The sequence below is a fragment of the Asterias amurensis genome, chromosome 4, assembly GCF_032118995.1.
Source record: "Asterias amurensis chromosome 4, ASM3211899v1".
NCBI classification, from domain to species: Eukaryota; Metazoa; Echinodermata; class Asteroidea; order Forcipulatida; family Asteriidae; genus Asterias; species Asterias amurensis.
Window position 1 is genome coordinate 22,780,710 of NC_092651.1, and position 25,153 is coordinate 22,805,862.

Genomic DNA, 25,153 nt, shown 5'->3' on the forward strand with positions numbered 1-25,153 from the left:
ACACTCAGTTTCGTTAATACGTGCATGGCATCACGAATACGAGTAATATTGACTGTTTCCAAGGTTTTCACAAGGCTTGAGCACTTTATATTAGCCACTCAAAATGAGCAGCAGTTACAAACGTATAATTAAAGGAAAGGTATTGGTAGTCAAACAATTTATTGACAATTATTCAACTCTTGTTTGGAAGCCATAAACATCACTTGATATTTATAATATCTCAGACAGTTTTGCTGTTCCTATTTGTTGGAAACCTTGTCGCGTGGGGTGTTTAAACGGTTGATAATGACCAGCTGGACTCTGTTTATAACCGGTTAGTCTTTACACAGTACTAGACGTTTCTCATTACGGGCGATGCGGGCGCTGTCGGTGAGTTGGCTGCGTTGTGTGTGAAAGGAAAACGAGAACGTCTAAAATTTTAAACAGTTTCTTACTTTATTACGCCTTTTAACCAACAAAGCATTTATGAATGAGAACAAAAGAGTAGTGACTCGTTCTTAAACGGCCGTTTAAAACCTTGCTGTGTCACGATTGCCGTACGGTAAAGGCCCTTTATCGCACGGCAACGACCCTGCCGGTTTCAAACGGCCGTTAAAGTACTCGTCGCTACCCTTTTATTCCCTTAGTAAAAACGCATTCTAAGAAATTATGTTGTTGTTTTTTGTTGTTGCTGTTTTTGTTGTTTTTTTGTTTTTTTTTTGGGGGGGGGGTGTTGGGGTGTACACTTCTATGTGCGTAGTAAGTGCACATGGCGTTGCGTAAAGAGATGGGTGCATGATGACCGCCTCCGAAATTTGAATGGACAAAAATGTATATATATATATCCTGTAAGGTCTTTGACCCCTATTGAATGCAAACATGTTGGAGCGTCGTAGCTCTCATTGAAACTATAGACCAATCTTCTTTAGGTCGTATAAAAGAACGATGTAGACCGTTTCGCATTTTGAACACAACAAAATGGACTGTCATTTCTTTTATTTGTAAAATTAAAACGTTATTTTTAACGAGAGCGACCCATCCCACTTTGCAAGCTGGTCATCAAAATACCTCAACAAGATAAATGCAAAAAGTAAAAAAGGAAAAAAAAAACATTTAATGTCAGTGTGGATAAAACTGAATATTAAGTAAATGGATTATTTAATCCAATCTAGAGTCACAGAGTGCTCTCTGATTGACGCAATATAGCGTAATCTTTGCATCTCTTTCTTTAGATCTCATGCATCACAGCAGTACACCGACTCGGTAGCAACTACTCTGGGTGTATTCGGGATTGAGCTTTTCTCTTGACCTTCTTCGGTAAAGTAGCACTCCCCCGGAGTACCGAAGTAGTGACCGCATGACGTCACCGTCACGTCTCGTCCTGGCGTGTCGTACATGCCCCATTCATCACTTCGGTAACCTGCATCGTAGGCAGCTTTCAGCTGGGCCAATGAACACAGTTGCATATCACACTGTGCACAGCGCTCTCTGGCCTGTGTCAGGTCGGCACTGGGATACTCCTCTGGTGTGAAGAAGATTGCGTAGTCTGAAAAAACAAATGGTATTTGTAAAGTCACGAAAGGAACTGGATTAAGTGCATACTTAAGCCCTTTTCACACTACAGGTATTTCCCGGGAAATTCCCGGGAAATGTTAGTCGATCTGTTCACACTACAAAAAAAATTCCCGGGAAATAACATTTTCCCGGGAAATAATTTACCCAGTTAAGGGGTAGGGTTAAAGGCGTTAACCCCGGGGAAAAACGTTTTTCCCGGGAAAAGCAGCTAGTGAGAACGAAAGCGGGTCTAACTTACCCCACCTTTTGCTTCCACTGTGTTGAGACGTCATTAATCTCGAAAGGTCACAAACGTCAAAAATAGCGCGCCAAATAATTCGCGTGGTAACAATAGCCCATTTTTGTTTTCTCCTTCTGAAAGTGTTTACGTTTAGGTACGAAAATAAAAGAGAATAACATCTGTAATTTACAAATAAATATATGAATTAAAAAAATTGACCACGTGAATGGAATAGGAATAGAATAAATAGTTGGCGTGAACAAGCTTCCTTCTCGTACACACGCCATGTGTGTATGGTATTTCGGATTTTTACATGTACTTGGCCGTTGGTGGACTTGTGTTGTCCAGAGTCAGATTTGAGTTCATCGATCGACATTGCTGTTTACAACCTGACAGTAAATATTTTAGCTCAATTTGTTGCTCAATTTCTTACGATGGGTAGAAGTGACCGATGGAGTGATGATGAAATTTTGAAACTAGTTGCATTTTGGGCCGACGATGCAGTCCAAAAACAGCTAGATGGGCATAGGCCTACAAGGCACGGGAAAGTTTTCTCAAAATTGGCTGACTGCCTGCGTGGTGCTGGGTATGAACGGACCCCTGCCCATTGCAAAAAAACTGAAAACCTTGGGTAAAAAAGACTTTAGGTCGGTATAGGATACTAGTTTTGTTTTTCATTGCATAAGTGTTCTCTTGCAAACATTTCTTTTTAGAAGAAACATACATTTAAAAGTCGTTATAAAGCCATGAAAAAAATGCTGGCCAATTTAGGGTTAAAGCCTATTCAGTGTTCTTTCTTTGCACGATGGGAAAACAGCACTGTTGATGTCGGAAGGGAAGATTGCTTCTTCTGCTTTCTACTGCTATTGTCAGATTGTGCAAAATCGACCATGCGGTGTTTTTTCTATAAAACCTTTAATTATCTTGGCCCTAACATCATGGACATTATTATGCAATCCTTCGAAAATGCCATTCAGAAAATTTCTAGGCCTTACCCCAGGGTTGATTCCCTTAACCCTGCCCCTGAGCAGGGTGAATTTTTTTCCTGGGAAAACGTCATTTCCCGGAAAATTCCCGGGAGTATTTTTGTAGTGTGAATAGATCAACCAAAAGTTCCCGGGAATTTCCCGGGAAATAACTATAGTGTGAACAGGCAAAAATTGAGATGAACGCCAACACAAAACCTCTGGGTAAAACACGGACACAAAAGTCCATTCAATTACAGTTCTCAAAAGAAAGAAAAAAATTGTCGCAGAGTAGAAGCTCCCTTTCGCTTTTTCTAATAGCAACTTGCTCCCACCACCAGTGGCCGCTCTTCATGGTAGACAAGATTGACCTTTGACCAATACTTCAGCAAGTGCCATGAAACCCGTCAATCGCACGACAAATTCCATCCGATTGTTATACCGCATGTCTTTAAAACACTGTCACAGCAATCGTCTTCTCCTGACAAGACGTCAGCGACGTCTTCCCCGAACTGCAAGACTTCTTCTCCGCCGTAATCACACAATATATTGGTATAACAACACGCAAATACACAATTTATGTGCAGCCATTCTGGGTCGCATGTGGCAAGGATTTTGCAGCCGGCCGCGTGGCATTATGGGAACGGACTTCCGTCCACAAACATTGTAACTTCCGCATGGGCTGACCTGTTTACCACATTTCCTGGGGTTTGATCGTAAGTGTGAAACGACCGTGCATATTCCTGGGAAATAGTACTCCCGGGAGTTACCAAATTGGGATAGTGAGAACGGTTGCTGGGGTGGCGGTGGGGTTAAAAACTCCCGGGATTTTCCCGAGAGTTTATTTCCCGGGAAATGGCTCTGTAGTGTGAAAAGGGCTTTAGTCAGGTTAACAGCACATGGGAATCATACATTCATCCATATAGTGTTGTTTGCAAACGTATTACAAAGTGCAGCTTGGTTTACACAACGCTGAGTAGAGTTGTATTACAAAGTGCAGCTTGGTTTACACAACGCTGAGTAGAGTTATACGTTGTGGCTTTAGCGGCCCCGCCTGCGCAACTATATACGTCATCGCCTCTGATTGGGGGAAAGTTCCCTACGCTCAACAGCATTGTCTGTGCGCTTAACTATGTCTTATGCTTCTAACAAAAAAACATAACAAAAAACAATAAAATATTCGGGCTGCTTAAAGTTGAAACACAAAATTAAAGATTAAAATAAATAGTTAACATCTCAGTGTCATGGGTAGCCTTGTCATGGTAGGCGTTTTACGCAAGCACCGGCCTGCTCTGACTAAACGAAATGCATATGCACAGTACCTCGTTGATACGTCGAACAGCCATGCCTCGACCCCGCGGTATCAAGTACTGTTAGGTGCCATGCGGTATAGTATCTATTGTTACTTGGTCACAGTTTGTACCTTTAAACCTGTAGCCAGCTTGTGTGTTTGCTGAGCCGTATCTTCCTTTCTTAATTCCCCACCTGTGTGCTTTGTTAAAGGCACTTACTTTCATTCAAGACGTGGTCATGCTTGAGGAATTATGCAGTATAAGCTAATGCATGCCATAGCCGCATCCTCTTTCGATTCTGCGAAGCGCGGGACGGGATGCTGACCGGTGCAAACCTCAGGGATGTGATGTGTCTGACGGCGCTACTGACTGGGCGTGGTACTGAGGGTTCTTTGACTACTCTTAACTGTGATGTTCTACCGTACTATACCGAAGGCTACCTACCGGTGGTGAGCGCCGGACTCCCCGTTCCCGAGCACTCCTGGGTCGATTGAGCACAACTTAATGGTATTTGTTTAAATAGTCTTATTTCATTGATTTCGGTCGAATCTTACTTTAGTATCCTAATTCAGTTCATTGACGAATTGTGCCTTGATTTATGCTTTATCTAACTTCATTTTGTCAACAACCTTTGTAAGCTTTGATTTTGTAAATTAATTACTTAATTAATTGTTACTGTACACCGAATGTTTCAACCCTTGTCTTTTTTCAGTTGCTGGTTTTCCATTTCTTTAATTGTTTTGGTAATTCCTTTCTTTATAAGTAGTCTGCCGTGCGTACCAACTTATGGGGTTTAACCTTGTGAGTTGGTCGTACGTAACACTGCATTTCGTGAAGTCAGAGCAGGCCGGTGCTTGCGTAAAGAGCCTACGCCATGGGCAGTAAGGAGATATTTATGGAAAGGGAAAACTATAGTGACATGAATCTCGGAAATATCAGTATCTCCACAAATAGTTTTTGAAACATCATGCTTATCCTTAAAAGGAAACATACCGACTCAGGCAAACTCCCTTTTCAGATTATGTTTATCACGGTGTATTTTATTTGTATCTTCTGTTTACACTATTGGCTGCTTGCTTTGGTTACACAAAAGAGAACAAAATGAAAGTGGGAAAGGTTGGAAGAAAGAATAGTCTGCCTCGTTCACTAATGAACTATTATTGTCCCCCTCTTCCTCCATGCTCTTCCCACTTTTGATTTTTACTGTTGTGTTTCGAACCTCTTGTGGCCAAACCAGCCTCTCCATCTACCAACCCCTTCCCTTGTTTCAACATGTTTGTTGTGCAGTCAATTAGAAAGAGATGATCGAGAAGAGGATCATTATTTTAACAGTGCCAGTTTCATGTATTTTTTATGGGTTTTTCATTGGTTAATTGCGATGATAGTTTAGTCAAAGATTTCTTCGTGGAACTTCAAACGTGAAAATGAACTTCATTGATAATAATAAATAATAATAATATCGGAGTCTTATACAGCGCACGTATCTACCAAACAAGGTACTCAAGGCGCTGAGTGTATACAAACTTTCAAAAGGATAGGTTATTGCAGTGATGAATTCTGAGACCCAATTATGTAGCACTTATAAGGGTTTACAAGGTGCTACGGCGCATTAAGCATCCACAACCAGGAACAGCGGGGCGAACCCCTTCTCTTTTCGATAAGTGCACTGGGTTCTTTTACATGCGTTACACAACACATAGGACCAACGGCTTTACGTCCCATCCGAAGGACGAAGGATTGATACACGTTTGTTTTACCAAGAAAGGTAACAATGACCAATCTAACTTTTTGAAGCACTGTACCCCAAAACGCATTACCTATGAACTGCTATGGCGTTGTCAAAAGTGGGGGGTATTCAGAGGAAAGCACTTTTGCACCATTTCAAAAAGGAACACGTCAATAAAATAGACTTCTTCTAGCTGAAAATAACTATTCTCAATAAAAATGATTTGAACAATGATAAATTACTGATTTTGTTTTCTATTCAAGTTTTCTAGAGATGGTTGCCTGTGGATATTGCTTTTTTTTGCGAAATGGCCTTTACAATGCGAAACATATAGCCCAATTTATACTCTATTCGTGTAGCAACATGAACCTTGTATACACCAAATCAGACAACACGTCATGCATCGAACAAAATTTACCTTGACTATTGGTTGTCATGTCCAAACACAGGTAGTCTTGACGTTCTTGTCCGGCAAGACGTGAAGGCTGTAAATTATTTAAGAAAATAACGTTATATCAATAATTGCCTTAAAAACACTGACATTATTCCCATAATAAAGAGACAATAACGTGAGTGAAGTGTAGTGACAGAATCCCGTGCACCGCGCCAAAACACTTTGTCTGGTGTTGTCAGAGTAGACAAGACAGAAATAAGAAATTGCTTTCAATGTTCCAGCCTTTGTATTCAACGACATAAATGGTTTATTGTTTACTGTTTATTTTTTAAACATTTAAAATCTGGGGTCAAACGACCGAATCGCAATTTGAATTACCTTTTTTTTTTACATTCAAAACACACAAAATGGGATATACAAACTGAAAGAAAACAGACGCATAGGACGGTTTAAATAAAATCTCAATCACACAAGTTAATCCCGTTGTGTGTCAAAGAAAACAATCTCTTCACACTTATCGTAAAAGAATGGTTTGCTCGCTGGTTTTATTAGGTTTGAAGTTTACGTTGAAGCACATTGTAAACCTTTGCGTATAGTAGCCTACTTTAATTTCAAGTATCATCATAAACCAAAACAATGCACATTAACAAACGCATGGCTGAAAACCCGTTAATTAGAAGAACAATAGCAAATACCGGGTTGATATTTTTCAAGGGAATAATTTTTTTGACAAAACGGCACTGCAAAAAGTAGTAGAGCTTTTACGCATAAATTTTGTAACAACAGCACCATTCAACCGCAGTATAATAAGCTCCATACATGAAATCAGTAGCCGGAAATTATATGTTTTCATTGGTACCAGCGCTTCAAAACCAACATTATTATTGCCGCTGTGTAATTGACATTTATTAAGTTATTATTATCTCCAATTGTATAGAACAATAAATGCTGACTGTATAATAATTGCTTTCGACTCGTGAAAATCAACACATCATTAGTCACCTCCTTGTAACGATACGCATCTACATTTGTTTGAACCCCCCCCCCACCCCACCCCAAATGACAACCAAATAAAAAAGTTGAACAAAAAAAGCAAAACAAAAGCAAATAAATTGCACGCAAACAAACAAAACAGGAAAAAGGCGAAATTGTTCCCCCTCAATAGAAGTTTTCCACGGTTGAATGTTGCCGTCTAAAAAGGTTGGTTCTTTATGTTCTTGTTTCGTGCATTAGGCCAATAAAAATAGTACAAGGACAAGGGTGTTTAAGAAACCATTTTCTTCCTTTTTGTACATAAGGGAATCAATGTGTGGTAAAGAGGTTTTCAACTAGTGGTTTAAACCCAACGAGGCCTGGTTCTTGATAATTTACCTCGACTTCGACTTCGTCTCGGTAAAATTTTCAAGAACCAGGCCTCGGCGGATTTAAACCACTAGTTGAAAACCGATTTAACACACTTTGATTCCCATTCGTAAATACCTTTTCGGTCAAAAAACATCAACACCTTTGGTCAAAAGGTAAAATAAATGCAAAAAATTATAATTGTTCAATGATTTCTTTCAACACAACACCATCCAGCTATGAAATTGGAAGGCCCTCATTCAAAACCAGTGGCAATAAAAATTACTGTTTAGAAGCCGACACCAGCGTGTAATACAAGCGTAATAATGGTCTATCATGTGGGTGCGTTCGTTTAGCTTCCCTGGGTCGACCCCGATGTGTGGCGTGTTTTTTTTTCTAGGACGAATGTGGGTAATTATCTGCACACGTTCGTTCTGGGGAAAAAAACGCCACACACCGGGGTCGACCCAGGGAAGCTAAACGACCGCACCCACTATACGTCATGTTTCGCCGGGCAAAAAGACACGTATTGTAAGATTGCATACACCTTTTAGCTGGTTGCCAAAACACAAAGGTTTTGCCCGGCGGTATGCGCGCGAATCATGTTATGGTTTTCGTGTGACGTCAGAGGTCACATCGGCAACAAAAGGTGATTAGACGATGTACCAATCGCGCCATCGTGCACAAAAAAATGGAGCAAGTACAATTCTGCTGCAAGGGTACAGAACATTTATGTTGATTAAATGTTGTCATTGTTGGGTAAAATGACTTTTTGTTGTTTACCCCCGCACTTGTGTAAACTGTAACACGTATAAGGGAAAAGTAAAGGGTAAACTTTTGTACCCATTCAAATAATTAAGTTTAAATGGTAGGTGGACATAATTCCTTTGACATTTTCAGTGCACATAGAAATCACAAGAGGTGGTATGCTTCTTGTTGTCAATTTACAACCCACCACACCATATCTGTAAGGTGCTGTGAGAGAGTACTTCTTAATTTCTTTACCTACCTTAGGTCCCCTTCTTCGATACTAATGCCATGGTGCATGTAATCACATTACACACTGCTACGGTTTCAGATGGAGCTTGCCGCGGTACTACTACCTCATAAAAAATACCTGCCTACTTTCCATTTTGGTGACTGGCTATGCTATTGCATTTATATTTAAAGGAACACGTTGCCTTGGATCTGTCAAGTTGGTCTTTGAAAAGCGTTTGTAACTGTTTAGTATAAAATGCATGTGGTTAGAAAGATATTGTAAAAGTAGATCATAAAGTTAATTTTGGATTTTTACCCATACACCGATGTGTGTTAGCGCTGTATACACTGTACTTTCCCGAGTCCTGTGAAAAAAATATCATAGGCATGCTACTCGGGTGGAATTCGAACCCACGACCAAAATTAATATTTTTTATCCCCGATGCAAATTAACATCTATTAAAAAACAAAATGATCTACACACATACCTCGAAATTGCGTGGTTTTCCTTTTACCTCGTCAACTAACACGGTCGGCCATTAATTTATAGAAGTTTTGACTCCTATAAATGGCAGACCGTGTTAGTTCGTAAAGTAAAAGGAAAACCACGAAATTTAGAGGCAAATTTGTGTGAATCAATGTACTCTACCTTTATTAAACATCTTTCTAACCATATGCATTTTTTAACAAACGGTTTCAGTTATAGGCCAACTCGACCGATCCAAGGCAATGTGTTCCTACGTGAGACAAGTGGTAAAAAAGCGGTACCCAGTTATTATAACAAAGATTAAATCAGAAATTTTGTCAGAAATTTTTGGCTTCAAAGAGGTTGGAAAACGTGCTCAATAGTATTTGAGCTCCAAATAATTAACTTAAACGCATCAACTTTAAAAACCGTAGCTTACCTTGATGCAGGTGTAGGAGTACACCCATCCTTTACTTGCCACCAAGCTTCTAGACTCATCATAGTGTGAAGCGTTAAGGAGCTGACACTGACCTGATGCCATCTTGTAGTTTGAAGATTCACACCAACTCCAGTCTTTGCAGGCATTGTGACATAATTTCTGGGTCGTCGACTGAATTATTGCGTCTTCAAAACCCACTAGTACATAATCAATTATAACACACCATGGAGCTATATACGTATGACGGGATGAGATTGTCATGAACGATAATATCGCTACCATGAGTACGGGTAAAACGCACCAACCTCCCCGAACGGTCTCCATGACTATTCTGCTTAAAAATGTACTCCGACGATAAACTAGACTTGTGGACAAGTCGTTAACGGTCCCACGCGGTGAGATAGTCGAGTTGTGGCGGTGCTCTCGCGAGATCACTGCTCTCGCGCGAACTGCAGGTTGTACTCCCCATTAACGACTTGTACAACCTGACAGCGGTTTGTGCACAGCCTATAGGCACTACAGCCGATATCGCACGGTATCTGATTGGTCGATGTCGTTAAATCTATGAATATTCAACATGTAGATGCCATAAAACAGTACATCTTGTACTGGATGGGTTCGGGAAGTCACATGTACGAATGGACGATCAACAAAACTGTCAGCGTGTATTTCAATGTGCCTACTACGTATCGGTATCTGATTGGTCGATGTCGTTAAATCTATGAATATTCAACATGTAGATGCCATAAAACAGTACATCTTGTACTGGATGGGTTCGGGAAGTCACATGTACGAATGGACGATCAACAAAACTGTCAGCGTGTATTTCAATGTGCCTACTACGACGACGCCGTGTGTGTGTCGTACCCCGAGAGTACTTAATCGGGAACTTCGACGTGCATAATAAATAAATAACTTCGTTGGTCTGTAATCATGGACGTAGCTGATGACACGCTGCCGTGACACTTTTGCCCTTAAGCAAGACACTTAACCATTGCTGCGTCCTTCGGATGGGACGTAAAGCCGTTGGTCCCATGTGTTATGTAACGCATGAAAAAGAACCTAGTGCTTGCACTTATCAACAAGAGAAGGGGTTCGCCCCGGTGTTCCTGGCTGTGGCTGTTGTGTATGCGCCGTTGCACCATGTAAACCATTACACGGTGTGCTAAGGATTCGGTCTCATAGTTTCAAAATCTTCGTCCAATTCATTTTGCAATAAAACATAATCGGCGCTTTGTATCCTTTGGAAAAGGCGCGTTATAAATACGTGTATTATTATAATTATTATTACTGTTTATTATTATAGAGAGTAGAGTCTCTTAATGAGGAGTATAAGTCGGGCAACCAGCAGTTCGCGCGAGAGCAGTGATCTCGCGAGAGCACCGGCACAACTCGACTATCTCATCGCGTGGGACCATAAACGACTTGTCCACAAGTCTCATGATACACCGATAAGTTACATTACGTTCAGCTGGTTATGTGGAGGTGTGAGGTGGGTGTCGTAAGTATAGTACTAACCGGTACACCAATCAGGGATGGCGGACTTTTAGAAAAGATTGGTTATTGACTGGTAATATGTTTCTATACGTTTCGAAAAAGTTTTTTCTTGCATTTTCCCGACAATGTCGACCAGGTATGTTGCTGCTGGATGCAGCAAAACAGCTTAAGATGGGTCAGCTTGCAAAGTGGTCCGGTCCGACGTCTTTTCCAGCGCTGTGCAGCAAACACTTCGAGCAGTCGTGCTTCGAGATACCAGAATACACTACACATTTTGACATGAAGAGAAAAGTTCTTTTCTAAAACATGACGCCATGGCACGGTTGGCTTGTGCGTAAAGCGCTCGCCTCTCACCAAGGTGACCCACCCCGGTTCGATTCCTGGTCGGGGCCATGTGAGTTGAGTGGTGCGTCGGTTCTTTGCTGTGCCACAAGGGTTTTCCAGACTATCCGGTTTTCCTCCCTCAGGAAAAAATCAAACACTCTCAATCTTGGCTGTGCTCCGTGGTCATAATGGGTTGATGTGGCTGGCAGCTGAATGCGCCCCTGCATGCCTGCTTCTCGAACACGTTGTAGCTGCGTCCTTCGCAATTCAGCTCTAGCTGCGAGTAAGGACGATTAGCCCCCCAAATTGTTATTATAATTATTATTATCCCATCAATTTTTCCAGCTATAGTGGGGAAGTCGAAGAAAGTACCTGAAAGACGTCACGAACCTAGAGGAGCATTTGCCTAACGTGAAACAAATCAGGTATTGTTTCAACTTTGAGGGCATGTTTTTTAGCTTGCGTCAGACGTCACTATCTTGTGTTGGCACTGCATGCGATTCATCGTGCCTCGATTGACGTCACAAACAGCGCCCTCTCGGGTCACGCTTTTTCAAATTTGTAAATAACATGGAAACTAATTTTGGTTGAAACCTTAGTTAACTGTTTATTCATGTTCCACTCATCAACACACATTTACGTGACAAAAGCTTTATTTTGCCAAAATGCCACTTCAAGGAGACTTTAGTATCGGCTTTTTGGGGTTATCCTTTAATAATTTTGGTTTTTCTGTTTTGTTTATTTGATTTCATTGTCTATTCTCCTGTTGTTGTGTACGTATTTTTGGCATGTCCTGGTTGTTTAATGACTATTAATGACTATATTGGAAAGGCTGCAATCAACTCAATTTTGGTCGTCGAAGCTGCGAGATGATAATGGAGGGGAAAAAACTAGTCACACAAAGTTCTTTTGCTTTTAGATGCTTGAATTCGACATCTCAAAATCTTAATTCAGAGGTCTCGAAATAAAATTCAAATATCTTTAGTGGATATTTTCTTCTTGCTCGAAAATTGTTCGTTACCATGTACGTTTTTATGCTTACAATTATTTGAGTAATAACCAATACAGGTCGTGACTACTGCCTTAATGTGACTGGAATTTATTCATGGAGACTGCATGTAACTATATTAGATGCCTATTATGTTATGCCTGCGTCATGTGACTTTGGCTTTAGCCACGCCAATCGCGTATTCGGTTTTGTTGCAACATTTAGCTCTGTGCCGGAGGCAGGGGACCCGCTGCTGAACAAATGTTGGGAGCCGTCAGATAATGTTGTCCTGGTGATAGACAGCATGTTCATGTTTCAGTGGGAATCAGTGGTTATTTGAAAACATATGTCTTGCCTATGGACTATTGAAACCTGACACGAGAAAAGTTTCGCCTCAATAAGTTGCGTCTTACGTGATAAGTATGTGAAATTACATTTAGCAATTTTACATTCATTCAATATGTCGGACCAAAACGTATCCAACTCTTTGTTTACCCAAATGTGTGTCTATGACTAATTACTCAAAAACTATAACCGTGTTTGTAGAATCAATATTTCAATAAGTCAAGGCAATTCCTTGACAAGAGAAAAAAAGGCTTGCAAACGCATACCCTTTCCAAACAATATATATTACATGTCGAGGTAAGATTTTCGATTTTTTTTTCTTTTCTTAAGTCACCTGGAAGTGGTATTAAATTTGTCAAAATAAAGCTTTTGTCACTAAGATAATTATGTGTTTTGATGAGTGGAATTTGAACTAAGGTTCTAAGAAACTAGTTCTTATCTTATTTACAAATAATATAAGAGTAGGTCCCGACCCGAGAGGGCGCTGTCCGTGACGTCAATCGAGGCGCGATATTTAAAGAGAAAATGTGCCGTCTGGCCCCGTTCACTGCGTCTAGATGCTGTGCGGACGGTCAACTCGGATTTACCCTGCACCGTGAATCGCATGCAGTGCCAACAAAAAATCATGACGCTATAGGCGCACGCTAAAAACATAACCTCAAATTTCAAACTTACCCGAATTATTGTCAAGTTTGGCTTATGCTCCCCTAGGTTCGTCACATATTTCAGGTACCTTCGTCGGCTCCCACTAACTGGAAAAATTGTTGGGATGACGTCATGTTTTAAAATAACTTTTCTCTTCATGTCACAATGTGTGGTGTGTTCCAGTGTGGCGGTTTCAACTTTCCGCTGTGTTCAGTTTTCCGAATGACCAAATACGGTAGCATTACGTCATGCGATGCCTGCGCACAGCAAGCAAAATTAGTCAATTTTTAGTGCCGTATTGAGTCGTCCGTTACCCTCCGGTAGCTGTCATGGCGGCGTCCACGAGTCGAGTACAACTAGCGGCAAACGCGTGGATCGTATGAGTTGTTTTATAATTATGCAAGCAGAGTGTGACCTGCCTAAAGTTGTACCCATAATACATGTTAAGATTGGGGCAAGAGATTATGTGACTACACAGAAAAAAATCGTAATATAAACAATTCGGGGTCATTGCTGAGAGAACTACAGTACTCGCCAGGGTACTCGCGGCGGTATCTGACAGGTCACCCGGAAAACTGAACACGTCGGAAAGCTAAAACCGTTCGAACAACGTGATGATATGTCCGACTACGTCACCCGGAAAACTGAACACGGCGGAAGACTGAAACCACCACACCGGATTCGAAGCACGACGGCTCGAAGTGTTCGCTGCACAGCGTTGAAAAAGACGTCGGACACCGGACTATTGCTCTTGTGGGTCTGACTATGCAGACTGACGTGACCCTTCTTTAGTTGTGCTGCATCCAGCAGCAATACACTTGGTCGGCATTGCCGGAAAAATGCAAGCATAAAACTTTTTTCGAAACGTACGAACTCACGACTTGGACTTACATGTACTTTGGACGTGTGTTTACTCTACGCATTGCAGGCAAATTCGAGGGGGTCGATGTTCGATCGAGGCAAAGTCTGCCTTGATTGACGTCACGAAAGGGGTAAGCAACTTTATCTATTTTTTCAACTTATAAATCGTGACAAACTATAACTAAAAATAAAAATGTTTCATATTGTTCATAACAAAATAATACTCTTATGTTTGAAAACAAAAACAATATTTCCAGGTGACTTTAAACGGCGGTTATTCAGTATAAACAAGGGAATCAATGTTTGGTGAAGAGGTTTTCAACTAGGGGTTTAATCCCAACGAGGCCTGGTTTTTTATAATTTTACCGAGGCGAGGACCGTTGACAGAGCCAGCAAAAGCAAAAGCGAAAAATGACAAGCAACTATAGAAATAAACAGTATAGCCTTCAATAGAAATCTACAATATAATTATAAGTATAAAGAAAACTAGGTCACCTTTTTTGTATACGTTTGGGCGCCCTTGATTTGTACTTGATAACGCACGTTGTATTGCTGAGAGAAACAATCAGATGCAAAAACTACAACGATCCTTGCGAGATTATGACTAAAGGCCAAGTCACACAGGCCCCGATAACGAGAACGATAACGAGAACCTATAACGAGAACGATGACAATGCACGTGTACGATTGGTTGATTGAGCGTGTATTCTGCGTGGAGCATTCTTCAACTAATCGACGGCGTGCATTTTATCGTTTTCGTTGTCGGTATCGGGGCCAGTGTGATCGATCCTTTTAGTCTGTACATGGTTTGTAAGTATTGAATTTGTAACTGACTTCTGGTCTAAATATCATTGAGCAGTTTTTTGTAACATGATAAAAATGTCCTAGATGGAGTCCGTTTATTTCGATGCAATAATCTCAACTTAGTGTAGTCTCTGCGGCTCCTGCTAGAGCATCTGGTACTTCTTCGGTGAAGTAGCACTCCCCCGGGAAGTTGAAGAAGCTGTAGCATATTACGTAACCCTCGTGTTACGTCCTGATGTGTCGTACAGTCCCCAGCAGTCATTACGGTAACATTTACGGTAGAATCATAGCGTCATATTTGAGTCTCCAGGGCCCAATTTCATAGAGCTGCTTAGCGGCCGATTTTGTGCTTATACAGTGCAATTTCTATTTCATAGCGCTGCTAACCGTAAGCACACGAAAAGGCGTGCTAACCTTCCGGTGCTTACCGCACGAAAATAAATGACGTCACAATGCAAATCCACGGTAAACACGCAATATGGCAGCACAATTTTTCTGCTAACCTGTGAAATACGCTAAGGCTTAAGCAAATTTTTTTGCTACAGTAAGCATGCAACCGTTAAGCAGCGCTATGAAACTGGGCCCTGCTGGAGAGGTCTTCATGCACCACAGCAGTATACCGACTCGGTAAAACTTACTCGTGGTGTATTCGGGATTGAGCTTTTCTCTTCACCTTCTGCGGTGTAGAAGCACTCCCCCGGATCATCGAACCAGCCATCGCATGGCGTCACTCTCGCGTCACGTCCTAGGGTGTCGTATAGGCCCCATGTATTACGGTAACCTGCATCGTAGGCAGCTTTCAACTGGGCCAATGAACACAGTTGCATATCACACTGTGCACAGCGCTCTCTGGCCTGTGTCAAGTCGGCACTGGGATAATTCTCCGGTGTCAAGAAGATAGGATAGTCTGAAATATAAATAGTACTATGTTGTAAAATTTAGCATTAAATGTTCAAAGGTTAAAACTAAAAATCAAAAGTTAAAAAACTAAATGATGGGAGATGTTGCCGAACCTCTCCAAGGTTTTCAAATTATTTGCTTGCATGTTTTATCCCTTTTTTATACAATTTTCAAAGGGAAATATTTTGGAAAGCAACAGGTAAAGAAGTGCGTTGGTATTTCAAAGAATGACACATAAGGTGGTACTTTACTAGGTCTTTATCAGTTTTGTTTTTACTCGAATTATGGCATACTGTTTCCTTTGCTGTTTTAGTTATTTACGGACGAGCCGAGTGCGCCCTCATTATAAGCATGCTTTGCTTCCTCGCGATGATGTCAAAACCAAAGGGTGCGTTCGTTTAACTCCCTTGGGTCTACCCCAGTGTGTGGCGTTTTTTTTTTTTTTTTTTTTTTTTTTTTCAGGACGAACGTGGGTAATTATCTGCACACGTTCGTCCTGGGAAAAAACAACGCCACACACTGGGGTCGACCCAGGGAAGCTACACGAACGCACCCAAAGCAATAGGCACCTTGGCAAATACCACGTTGAGAAGCGCGGCCATGTGCGTTCGAGAGCGGCGAAGTGAGCTATCCATGACGGGCGCTATTATTCTTTTCAGAACCGCCTCAACTCATTTATAGATTAGATGCTGTTACCGCAAACCTTTCTATATCTTCTAATTTAGTCTCATGAATAAACAAGTTGTATTTTCAGGGTCATGCACATCAGCGGCTTGAGCGCAGGCCGGCCGTGCTCTCCACTGAATAATTCATTTTCAACTCAAAAATACCATCGTCCTTGAAATTGAAGTGGACACGCCGACAAACCATTGCACTTTATGCACTTTGGATGTAATGTATATGCAAGCCGATCCTCAAACGCACGCAATAAACTTTATAGTCAACCAACTCGGTGACTTTGAAATTTAACATCTATCCCAGAGGCATTCAACAGCCCGAACGGGAGACTTTCATGACGCTTGGTGGCAGCAGACTTACCAGGTAAAATCCATTGTTCTCGGTAATGTGCGCATGCTCAGAACTACGTAAACAATGGAAATTTACCTGGTAAATCTGCTGCCACCTAGCACCTCAAAGTCTCCCATTGGCTCGTATTTTAAGGCGAATGGTTGGCGTCCCTATGAAATGATACGCCATTTAAAGTAATTAGCCTGAATAAACGCTTATTATTGAGTACCGCCTAAAAACTCAAAACTTTCACCACCTACCGGCTCGGTTTAGTTCAGTCCATTAGTGAACACATCATAAATAATTTTTAAAAAGGTCAAATTTAATCACTGTCAATTTTTTTTCTTCACCCGAATTCATGCAAGTTTAATATGTTAAAAAATGGACTGCAGTTAGCGGTCGGTTTTGCACAACAATTCTTCCATCAAAAGAATGTGGGTTTATTTTCTCCTTCCCTGAACGAAATTGATAATGGTCTTGCAAAACGTACGTCACTATGTGCCTTGTATTTGGAGGTAGACAGCAATACTTAGGGTGCCTTTGTTTTATTACTATGCCTCCAATTATATAACAAATACATCCACAGTTTACGTTGAGACACAAACTCAAACTCTTTTGCATTCTCATGGATTAAGTTAAAGGCACTGGACACTACTGGTAAATACTCAAAATAGTTGTCAGCATAAAAACTCAACTGGTAACGAGTAATGGGGAGAGGTTGATAGTATAAAACAATGTGAGACACCGCTCTCTCTGAAGTGGAGTAGTTTTCGAGAAAGAAGTAACTTCCACGAAGATTTGATTTCGAGACCTCATTAGAATTTGAGGTCTCGAAATCAAGCATCTAAAAAGCACACAACTTCGTGTGACAAAGGTGTTTTTTCTTTCATTATAGTTATCTAGCAACTTCGACGACCATTTTTTTTAGCCCAAATTTTCACAGGTTTGTTATTTTATGCAGTTTTTATATGTTTAGAGACACCAAGTGAGAAGACTGGTCTTTGACAATTTACCAATAGTGTCAAGTGTCTTTAAGCCTCGTTACTTATTTTGTTTGAACTTAATAAAGGAATTGACTAAAAAGAGTACGGTACAACCTCGGTATAGAAATGACCTTGATTATCAGTGAGTTCTTAAAATATAATTAATTACACTGCAGCGTAATCCTCAAAATGAAGAACATTTCTGTATATTGCAGATAGCTACGATCATTCTTAAAGGATTTGGGTACTTTTTCAAAATGTCCATAGATTTACATTAAACTTACAGGGTTTGAAGATAATGATAGTCGAAAGCTTCCCTTCAAATATTACTTACTGAGGTGCTGTAGTTTTTGAGAAATGAATAAAAATAATGTAATGAAAATACGTTTGTAAATGCTTAAAATAATTTTGGTCTCATGAGACCAAAATTATTTTCATGATAATTTTTTTTATTGTTTTACTCATTACCCAAAAACTACAGCACCTCAGCACGTAAAATTGTCAGGGAAGCTTTTTGCTATCATTATCTTCAAACTGTGCAAGTTACGTGTAAATCTGTGGTCATTGTTTTTGGTTTTTTTCCTACAAAAAGTGCATACACCCTTTAAACTCCACCGATTAACTATATCGTATTACATTCAATGCCAATTAGGCTGAATTAAAGCAGACCGAGTAATCGTTCACACTTAAATTAAAATAACACTATTCACAAACACCACGACGGTTGCCTGAAAATTCTTCAGTATTGATAGGCTTTAAAAGAGTAGTGAATAAATCCTTTATTACGTAAATCCGAGGCGAATAGTTTTGTTTCTTTCATTTCCTTGTCATTAGTTTCGAAAAGATAAAGGACACAGTTTGTCAGAAAACAAATTTGTATATGTGGTGATTTTTCTGGGGTGTTTTTGCGTCTGATTCATAGTAAATCAAAAGACTTTTTTATTTTTAGAATTGGTTGTAATGAACTTCGTATTTAGGACATTTTGCGGCTGTACTTTTGGTAAAAATTTTCAAAAAACAGTCTTCCCACTTGCTGTACCTCAACCTGACGTATAAAACAACAAACCCGTGAAAATTTGAGCTCAAGATCGGTAATCAAAGTTGGGAGATATTATCGAACGAAAAACACCCTTGCCACACGGAGTTGTGCGCTTTCAGATGCTTGCTTTCGAGACCTCAAAATTAATTCTAAATCTGAGGTCTCGAAATCAAATTGATGAAAAATATTTTTTTTTCTCGAAAACTACGTTACTTCAGAGGGAGCCGTTTCTCACAATGTTTTATACTATCAACCTCTCCCCATTACTCGTTACCAAGTAAGGTTTTGTGTTAATAATTTTTTTGAGTTATTACCAATAGTGTCCATTGCCTTTAATGACGGTCAATGTAAATTGGGCTACGGGATCCAAAAAATTAATGTTAAGAAAGAGCAAACTTACCACTGCTAATAGTGTCTTGACACGAGCTTTGTTGAGTTAGATTGGTGAAGATATTCTGTAAAAGAATCGAAAATATCTCCACTGATGTATTTCTTTGTCTTGAACCAATCACCAATTTCTTTTTTGCAAAGATAAATCAATGACCTACTTAGAAATTGCGTTATTTGTTCTGGTTTTTATTTTTTCTTCAAATAAAAGCTCCCATCCAACCTAATGAAATTTTCTTACCTCTTCCGGCCCATAATAGTAACTGTCGCTACTCTCAGCCAAGGCTTGCGGGACCTGCGACGCTGATGCCCCGTTCAGCTCACACAGCTTCTCTCGCTCCCAGTAATTGATGGACAAACAACGGGTGTCAGATAGGCACAGATTGCCGCAATATATCAACGATTTGCCCGTCACGTTGCGGTACCCATATCCGCGTAAAATCAGCTTACTGAAATACAGGTTACGAGAGGTACTCGTGGTTGCATTTTGACATGACTTATTAGCCTCGGCCAAAAGGAACCAAGTGACTATCAAAAAGATAATACTAAGCCTCTTCTTCATCATCGTCAATATTGGTGACGATTACTCTTAACTTGTATATTGCATGTGATCAAAGTTATCAAACTGTAGCATAAAATGAGTTTTCTTTTAAGATGAACAGCCTTGCTCAAGTAGGTTTTCGTGTTCACTCCGGGGGAAAAAATGACGTAAAGAAACCCACACGTTTACATGTAGGCATTACACACAATGTGTACTTTGTGTATCACTACCACTCGAGCACGATGTCCGTAAATATGCAACTGTGCGCAGGTCATCCGCACTCGTATTACCATATAAGGCAGTTCATACTGCGTACGCAGTAGGTTTTTCTTCGTATTGACTCAAGATGTTCACAAAGCTTTTATTTGACTTTAACGAATAGGCCTACCATTAAAACGTTTTTCGTGGCCACATGGTATAATTTTTTACGTTTCCCTCCAAAAACATTTTATATCGCTTCCAACCTATAATCGTCTTCCTAAACTACCTTTGTGAATATAACTTCGCTGGTTAGGTTTCACTTGTCCTTGTCATTTGTCTCTGTCGTGCCTTAGTTCTTTTTTTACATTATGAATTAGGCGCACGTAACACTATGGTCAATATCTAGCATGGAAGCCGGCCTTTAACAAACTAATCTGTTTAAAGTGTAATTGACTGGCCTACATCAAAACGGTTTTTGTCGTGGCCACACGATCTCATCTATTTCACTTTTCCCTCTATAAACGTTCCCTCTATAAACATTTCGTGCATATTATGTTGAGATACACCAAGTGAGAAGAAATGTGTCCAGTGTCTAGCCAGCACTATTTAAGCATGTCTATTTGTGGCCGTTCCCGGATGTCTGTTTTCACGAAGTATGATAATAAATATCAAAGCTAACTGAAAGAGGGTGCGAAGGATTTGTTACAATAACCACGATATAAACTAGTTAAGAAATAGTTAGATGCACTGGACACCTTTGGTAGTTGTCGAAGATAAAGAATCTGTAAAAGATTGGACTCAATTATTGGTCATCAAAAGTTGCAAGAAAATAATGAACGAAAAACAAACCCAAAAACCTTGTGTGTGCTTTCCGATGCTTGTGGGTGAGAAATTACCTTCTTCTCAAAACCTACATTACTCTTTCGAGGGTGCCTTTTCTGGCAGTGTTTTATACTTTATCCACAGTTCTCCATAACTCGTTACCAAGGATCTGGGTACTTTTTCAACACAATACAAAATGTCCATAAATTTACATTGAACTTATACTCAGTTTGACAATAATTAAAGATGGCACAAAGCTTCACTTAAAGTAGCACTTGCTGAGGTGCTGTAGTTTTTGAGAAATGGGGTGAGTAAAACAATGTCACGAAAACAATTTTCGTCTTAGTCTGTCAGTGAGACGAACATTATTTTGCATGTAAAAAACGTATTAACCAGTTTTTGCATGATAATGGTAAATACCATAACTGGTTAAACCATTTTTACATGCAAAAACTGAGACTAAAATCATTTTTGTGACATTGTTTTACTCATTTCTCAAAATCTACAGCACCTCAGCAAGTATTAAATATTTTAAGCGAAGCTTTCTTATATCATTATCTTCAAACTGTTCCAGTTTAATGTAAATAATATGTGGACATTGTGTAAAAAGTACCCAGACCCTGTAAGTTTTTATGCTAAAAACAACAATTTTGTATGCTATTTTTTAAGCGTCTGTTACGGTCGATTCATTATATTGGCCGCCATCTTTGATGCCAAACAATGGAAACGTGCACGTGCAACCGTTCACTAATGACTGCTCTTCGTCATGACGACCTCAATGAAGGAACTGTTTCGGGCTTGTGACGTCATGTGAACGGTATAATTGAACGCACATCATAGCGGACGCATGGTGACATAATTCGGACGCAATGTCACAACGCGTATTATGTTACGTCACCCGATTTTAGGTATTATGTTTGACCAATGTGTTCGACGTTGATTTGTCGAAGATCGCGTAATTGGTAGCTTATTTGAATAATGTTCGATGTTCGAATGCGCTGGCGTAAACTGCTCATCGGGACAATGGACGAACAACGTGTACCTTTGGTTGGGTGAAAGGTTTTGTACACAAGTTTGTAAACAAAATAAATGAGGTTTAAGATTTTACTGAGGACACTATAGCCTGGGGTTCTTGATTGAGTTCCAGCTGACTTTGAACAATGACCGTTTCCCGCTGCGGTAAAATTACAATAACCAACGACGACAACAACCATCCGGTAAGTGACGTCATTCCGATTTTGGTATTAAAGAACACAACTTTCTCAAGTTGTACATCTGTAATGGTCATTACGTAAGATACGAATGGTCCTAGTTCTCACTCTGTTGGTGTTTTAAACTTTACAAATTCCTGGGTCTGAATATTATTCCTGATTCCGGGCCCCAGAGGGCCTGACCCATTCAGGAAAGTGGATAAGATTGTAATTGGGATTCTGTTTCCTTTTTACATACCTCTGGGTCATTGTTGAAACATAGATTCCGGGCTTTCCGGTGAAGTTTTTTAGCGTATAGGCCTACTTTAAAACTATTTTGTATTTCAAAACAGAACAGATGTTTACATGCACTAACAATTAACGGCTTCATAATTAATTTTATTTTATACGAGGAAAGGTAAATATTTTGCCAAAGAGGCCTTCACTAAGGAAATAAATAATTTTGATTGACGATTGTCCGTCATGAAAAAGCATGACGATCTTTTTATGCTAAATTTAACAAAGTGCTTGAATGCCTCAAAATGAATGACTTCTGTATTTGAAACGCAGTAACAACTGGAGAGGCAAAAAAGACTTACATCGAATGCACGAGGACAAAAGTACGACTCCAGTTTTATCTGAAATGGAACCTACAAACGTAGTATTTTCGTAGAAATCAGAATTAGGGAATTAGAAATAAACTTTTTTTTATTCTTTGTTTTAGGTTTACCAAAGAGTTTGGCAATTGTCAAAAAAGGATTATACAGTAATCCAGATTAAGGACAAACACCAGAGAATTAAGATGATTCTTCGACCGTTACCACAGCAACCATCCCATAAGGTGAGTAAATTGCATCCCAAATGTTCATGTTAAAACCAAACAGCACTTCACCCCATCCCTTACGACGATACCACATGACCGGTTTGAAAAGACTGTCGCCGGCCCCCATGGCTGTGTGTTCTCTACAGGGAAGAGGCGAATCCTTGTCCAGACTCTTATACTGACAATACCTTCAAGATAACCAAAACTGTAAAGACACTGGACACTCAGATTGGTAATTGTCAAAGACATGTCTTCTCACTTGTTTTCTTGGTGTATCTCAACATATGCATAAAATAACAAACCTGTGAAAATTTGAGCTTGATTGGTAATTGCGAGATAACTATGAAAGAAAAAAACACCCTTGTCACACGAAGTTGAGTGCTTTCAGATGCTTGATTTCGAGAGCTCAATTCTAAACTTGAGGTATCGAAATCAAATTCGTGGAAAATTGTTTTTTCTCGAAAACTACGTCACTTTAGAGGAAGACGTTTCTCACAAAGTTTTATACTATCAACGGCTCCCCATTACTCGTTATCATGTGAGGTTTTATGCTGAAAATTATTTTGAGTAATTACCAATATTGTCCACTGCCTTTACATGTTTAATAATTTGACTTGTAATGGCATACAAATGTTTAATAAGTTCGACATTCACGTCAAGGACCTCTGGGCTCTGCTATAAAGAATTGAGATTTATTCTTTTGGTGGCAATCAATTATAACTATAAGCTAAATATACTAAGCAAAATCTGGTGTAACAAAGCAAGCCATCATGGTGATACTGACAACTCAAACATTTTTAATTTGACTAAGAAATAATGGACTTATCAATTTGAGGTCTTTGTAAAATCACTTGTCATTGTGCGTTTGTTTCTTTCATTTTAGTTACATGTCAAAGGACGTGGAAAGCGGCAAGCAACCAAGAGAAAGAAACGACCATCTGATGGTGGCAAGGTTTTAGCGCAAGCCACCAAGAGGCTTCGTGGGACTCCCACTGCCCGGTATTCAGATCAGAGAATACCCAGCAATTTCTGGCTCAATGAGCTCAGACTCAATGCTAAAGATGTTGAGATACTGGACAATGGGGAATGGCTAACGGATGATCACATCTCAGCCGCCCAAACGTTGCTTCGTCGTCAGTTTCCTGCAATGTCTGGTCTTCAAGAGCCCGCCTTGGGTGAGATCTTGCAGTTTCAGCACATGAATTCAGACGGGGTTCAAGTCATGCTGAACGGTGGCGGACATTGGGTGACAATCAGTCAAATGAACGGCACAGTCAAGCTGCTGGATAGTGAGAATGTTGGTCTCTCTCCGAAACTGTCCAGTCAGATTATGAATCTGTTCTCGGGGAGTGAGTGCGAGCTGCAGCCCCCTACCGGTCTTGAGATCCAACTGCCGAAGATGCACCCACAGCGTGGCTCTAGTGACTGCGGTGTATTCGCCTTGGCTTACGCCACTGAGATCGCCTTCGGAGGTCAACCTGAATCCACAGTCTTCGACCAGAGGTCAATGAGGGGACATTTTAAGAGATGCTTGTCCTCTTTGCAAATGGTTCCCTTCCCAAAGTTAAAATGTTCTCAAAGGAGTGCTAAAGACATCGGAGGGAAATCTGAAACTATATTATTTCAGTGTCTCTCGTGAAGAAACAGATTAGAATGAATTCACTTATCTCAGATGTATGAGATCTATAGATAAACAAAACTGTTATTAGATTGTACGTTAAAAGAGCTGTTATTACAATGGGCTATTATTCACCAGTCAAGGAAAGAAAGATGAATTTTTACTGTGCATAATTATATTTATCGTGGTTTTGATTCGGGGTCGTATTGTAAGATTGAAGTGGTGACTTTCAAACAGGAAATCCTGGCTAGAGAAATTAGTACCCAAATCTTTTACTCAATCATGAACCTCAAAAACCAAAATTAAACTGCAATTAACGAAATTGTTGTTTTGTTTAAGATAAAAAAATATAATAAAAAAATATATTGTCTATAAAACAAGAAGGAGACAGGGCAATCACCATCCTCCGGCCCGCCCCAATTAATGCTGTATTAAACTTACTTTTGAAATTAAATTATGACTCAGAGCCATCAAATAGTTTACATCCATGTTTTTTAATTAACAGATTTGAGAGGGATGTTAAAACACTTTAATACAGTCTGTCTTTTACTGCGTTGAAATTTGTTATTTACTTATTCGTCTTTGAGTTTTTCTAAACACAGATGCCTATTGCCGTTTTGAAACCATGTCATAAAATTGCAGGAAAAATGTTTGAGTGATAACTCTGTCTAATTTCAATGTAAATATGCATGCATATTATTTTAATAAATTATTGTGATTCAATCACACCAACACAAAACAGTTTCATTTTGCTACTTGTATTTACTTTTCATTAGCGTCTAATGAACACAAATAACAATGT

The 25,153-nt window shown here is 39.9% G+C and overlaps 2 protein-coding genes across 2 annotated transcripts; one reads left to right on the forward strand and one right to left on the reverse strand.

The window, feature by feature from the left end:
• Window positions 1-1,214: 1,214 nt before the first annotated feature.
• LOC139935919 (uncharacterized) lies at window positions 1,215-9,699 on the reverse strand. Its single transcript, XM_071930547.1, has 3 exons — window positions 9,376-9,699; window positions 6,176-6,242; window positions 1,215-1,525 (listed from the first exon to the last, which is right to left on the reverse strand). The coding sequence occupies exons 1-3, from the start codon at window positions 9,697-9,699 to the stop codon at window positions 1,215-1,217; spliced, it is 702 nt and encodes a 233-aa protein (XP_071786648.1).
• An 11,959-nt stretch (window positions 9,700-21,658) lies between these two features.
• On the forward strand, window positions 21,659-25,035 carry LOC139936264 (uncharacterized). Its single transcript, XM_071931057.1, has 3 exons — window positions 21,659-21,937; window positions 22,635-22,751; window positions 23,617-25,035. The coding sequence occupies exons 1-3, from the start codon at window positions 21,881-21,883 to the stop codon at window positions 24,370-24,372; spliced, it is 930 nt and encodes a 309-aa protein (XP_071787158.1). The 5' UTR covers window positions 21,659-21,880; the 3' UTR covers window positions 24,373-25,035.
• The last annotated feature ends 118 nt before the right edge of the window (window positions 25,036-25,153 follow it).

Excerpts from the sequence above, each read along its gene's own strand:
- LOC139935919 (XM_071930547.1), bottom strand. The coding sequence starts at position 9,699 with ATGGAGACCGTTCGGGGAGGTTGGTGCGTTTTACCCGTACTCATGGTA. Across the intron at positions 6,243-9,375 it reads ACTCCTACACCTGCATCAAG|CCTTCACGTCTTGCCGGACA; the intron begins GTAAGCTACGGT and ends AATAATTTACAG. Across the intron at positions 1,526-6,175 it reads CATGACAACCAATAGTCAAG|ACTACGCAATCTTCTTCACA; the intron begins GTAAATTTTGTT and ends TTGTTTTTTCAG.
- LOC139936264 (XM_071931057.1), top strand. The coding sequence starts at position 21,881 with ATGACCGTTTCCCGCTGCGGTAAAATTACAATAACCAACGACGACAAC. Across the intron at positions 21,938-22,634 it reads ACGACGACAACAACCATCCG|GTTTACCAAAGAGTTTGGCA; the intron begins GTAAGTGACGTC and ends TCTTTGTTTTAG. Across the intron at positions 22,752-23,616 it reads CACAGCAACCATCCCATAAG|TTACATGTCAAAGGACGTGG; the intron begins GTGAGTAAATTG and ends CTTTCATTTTAG.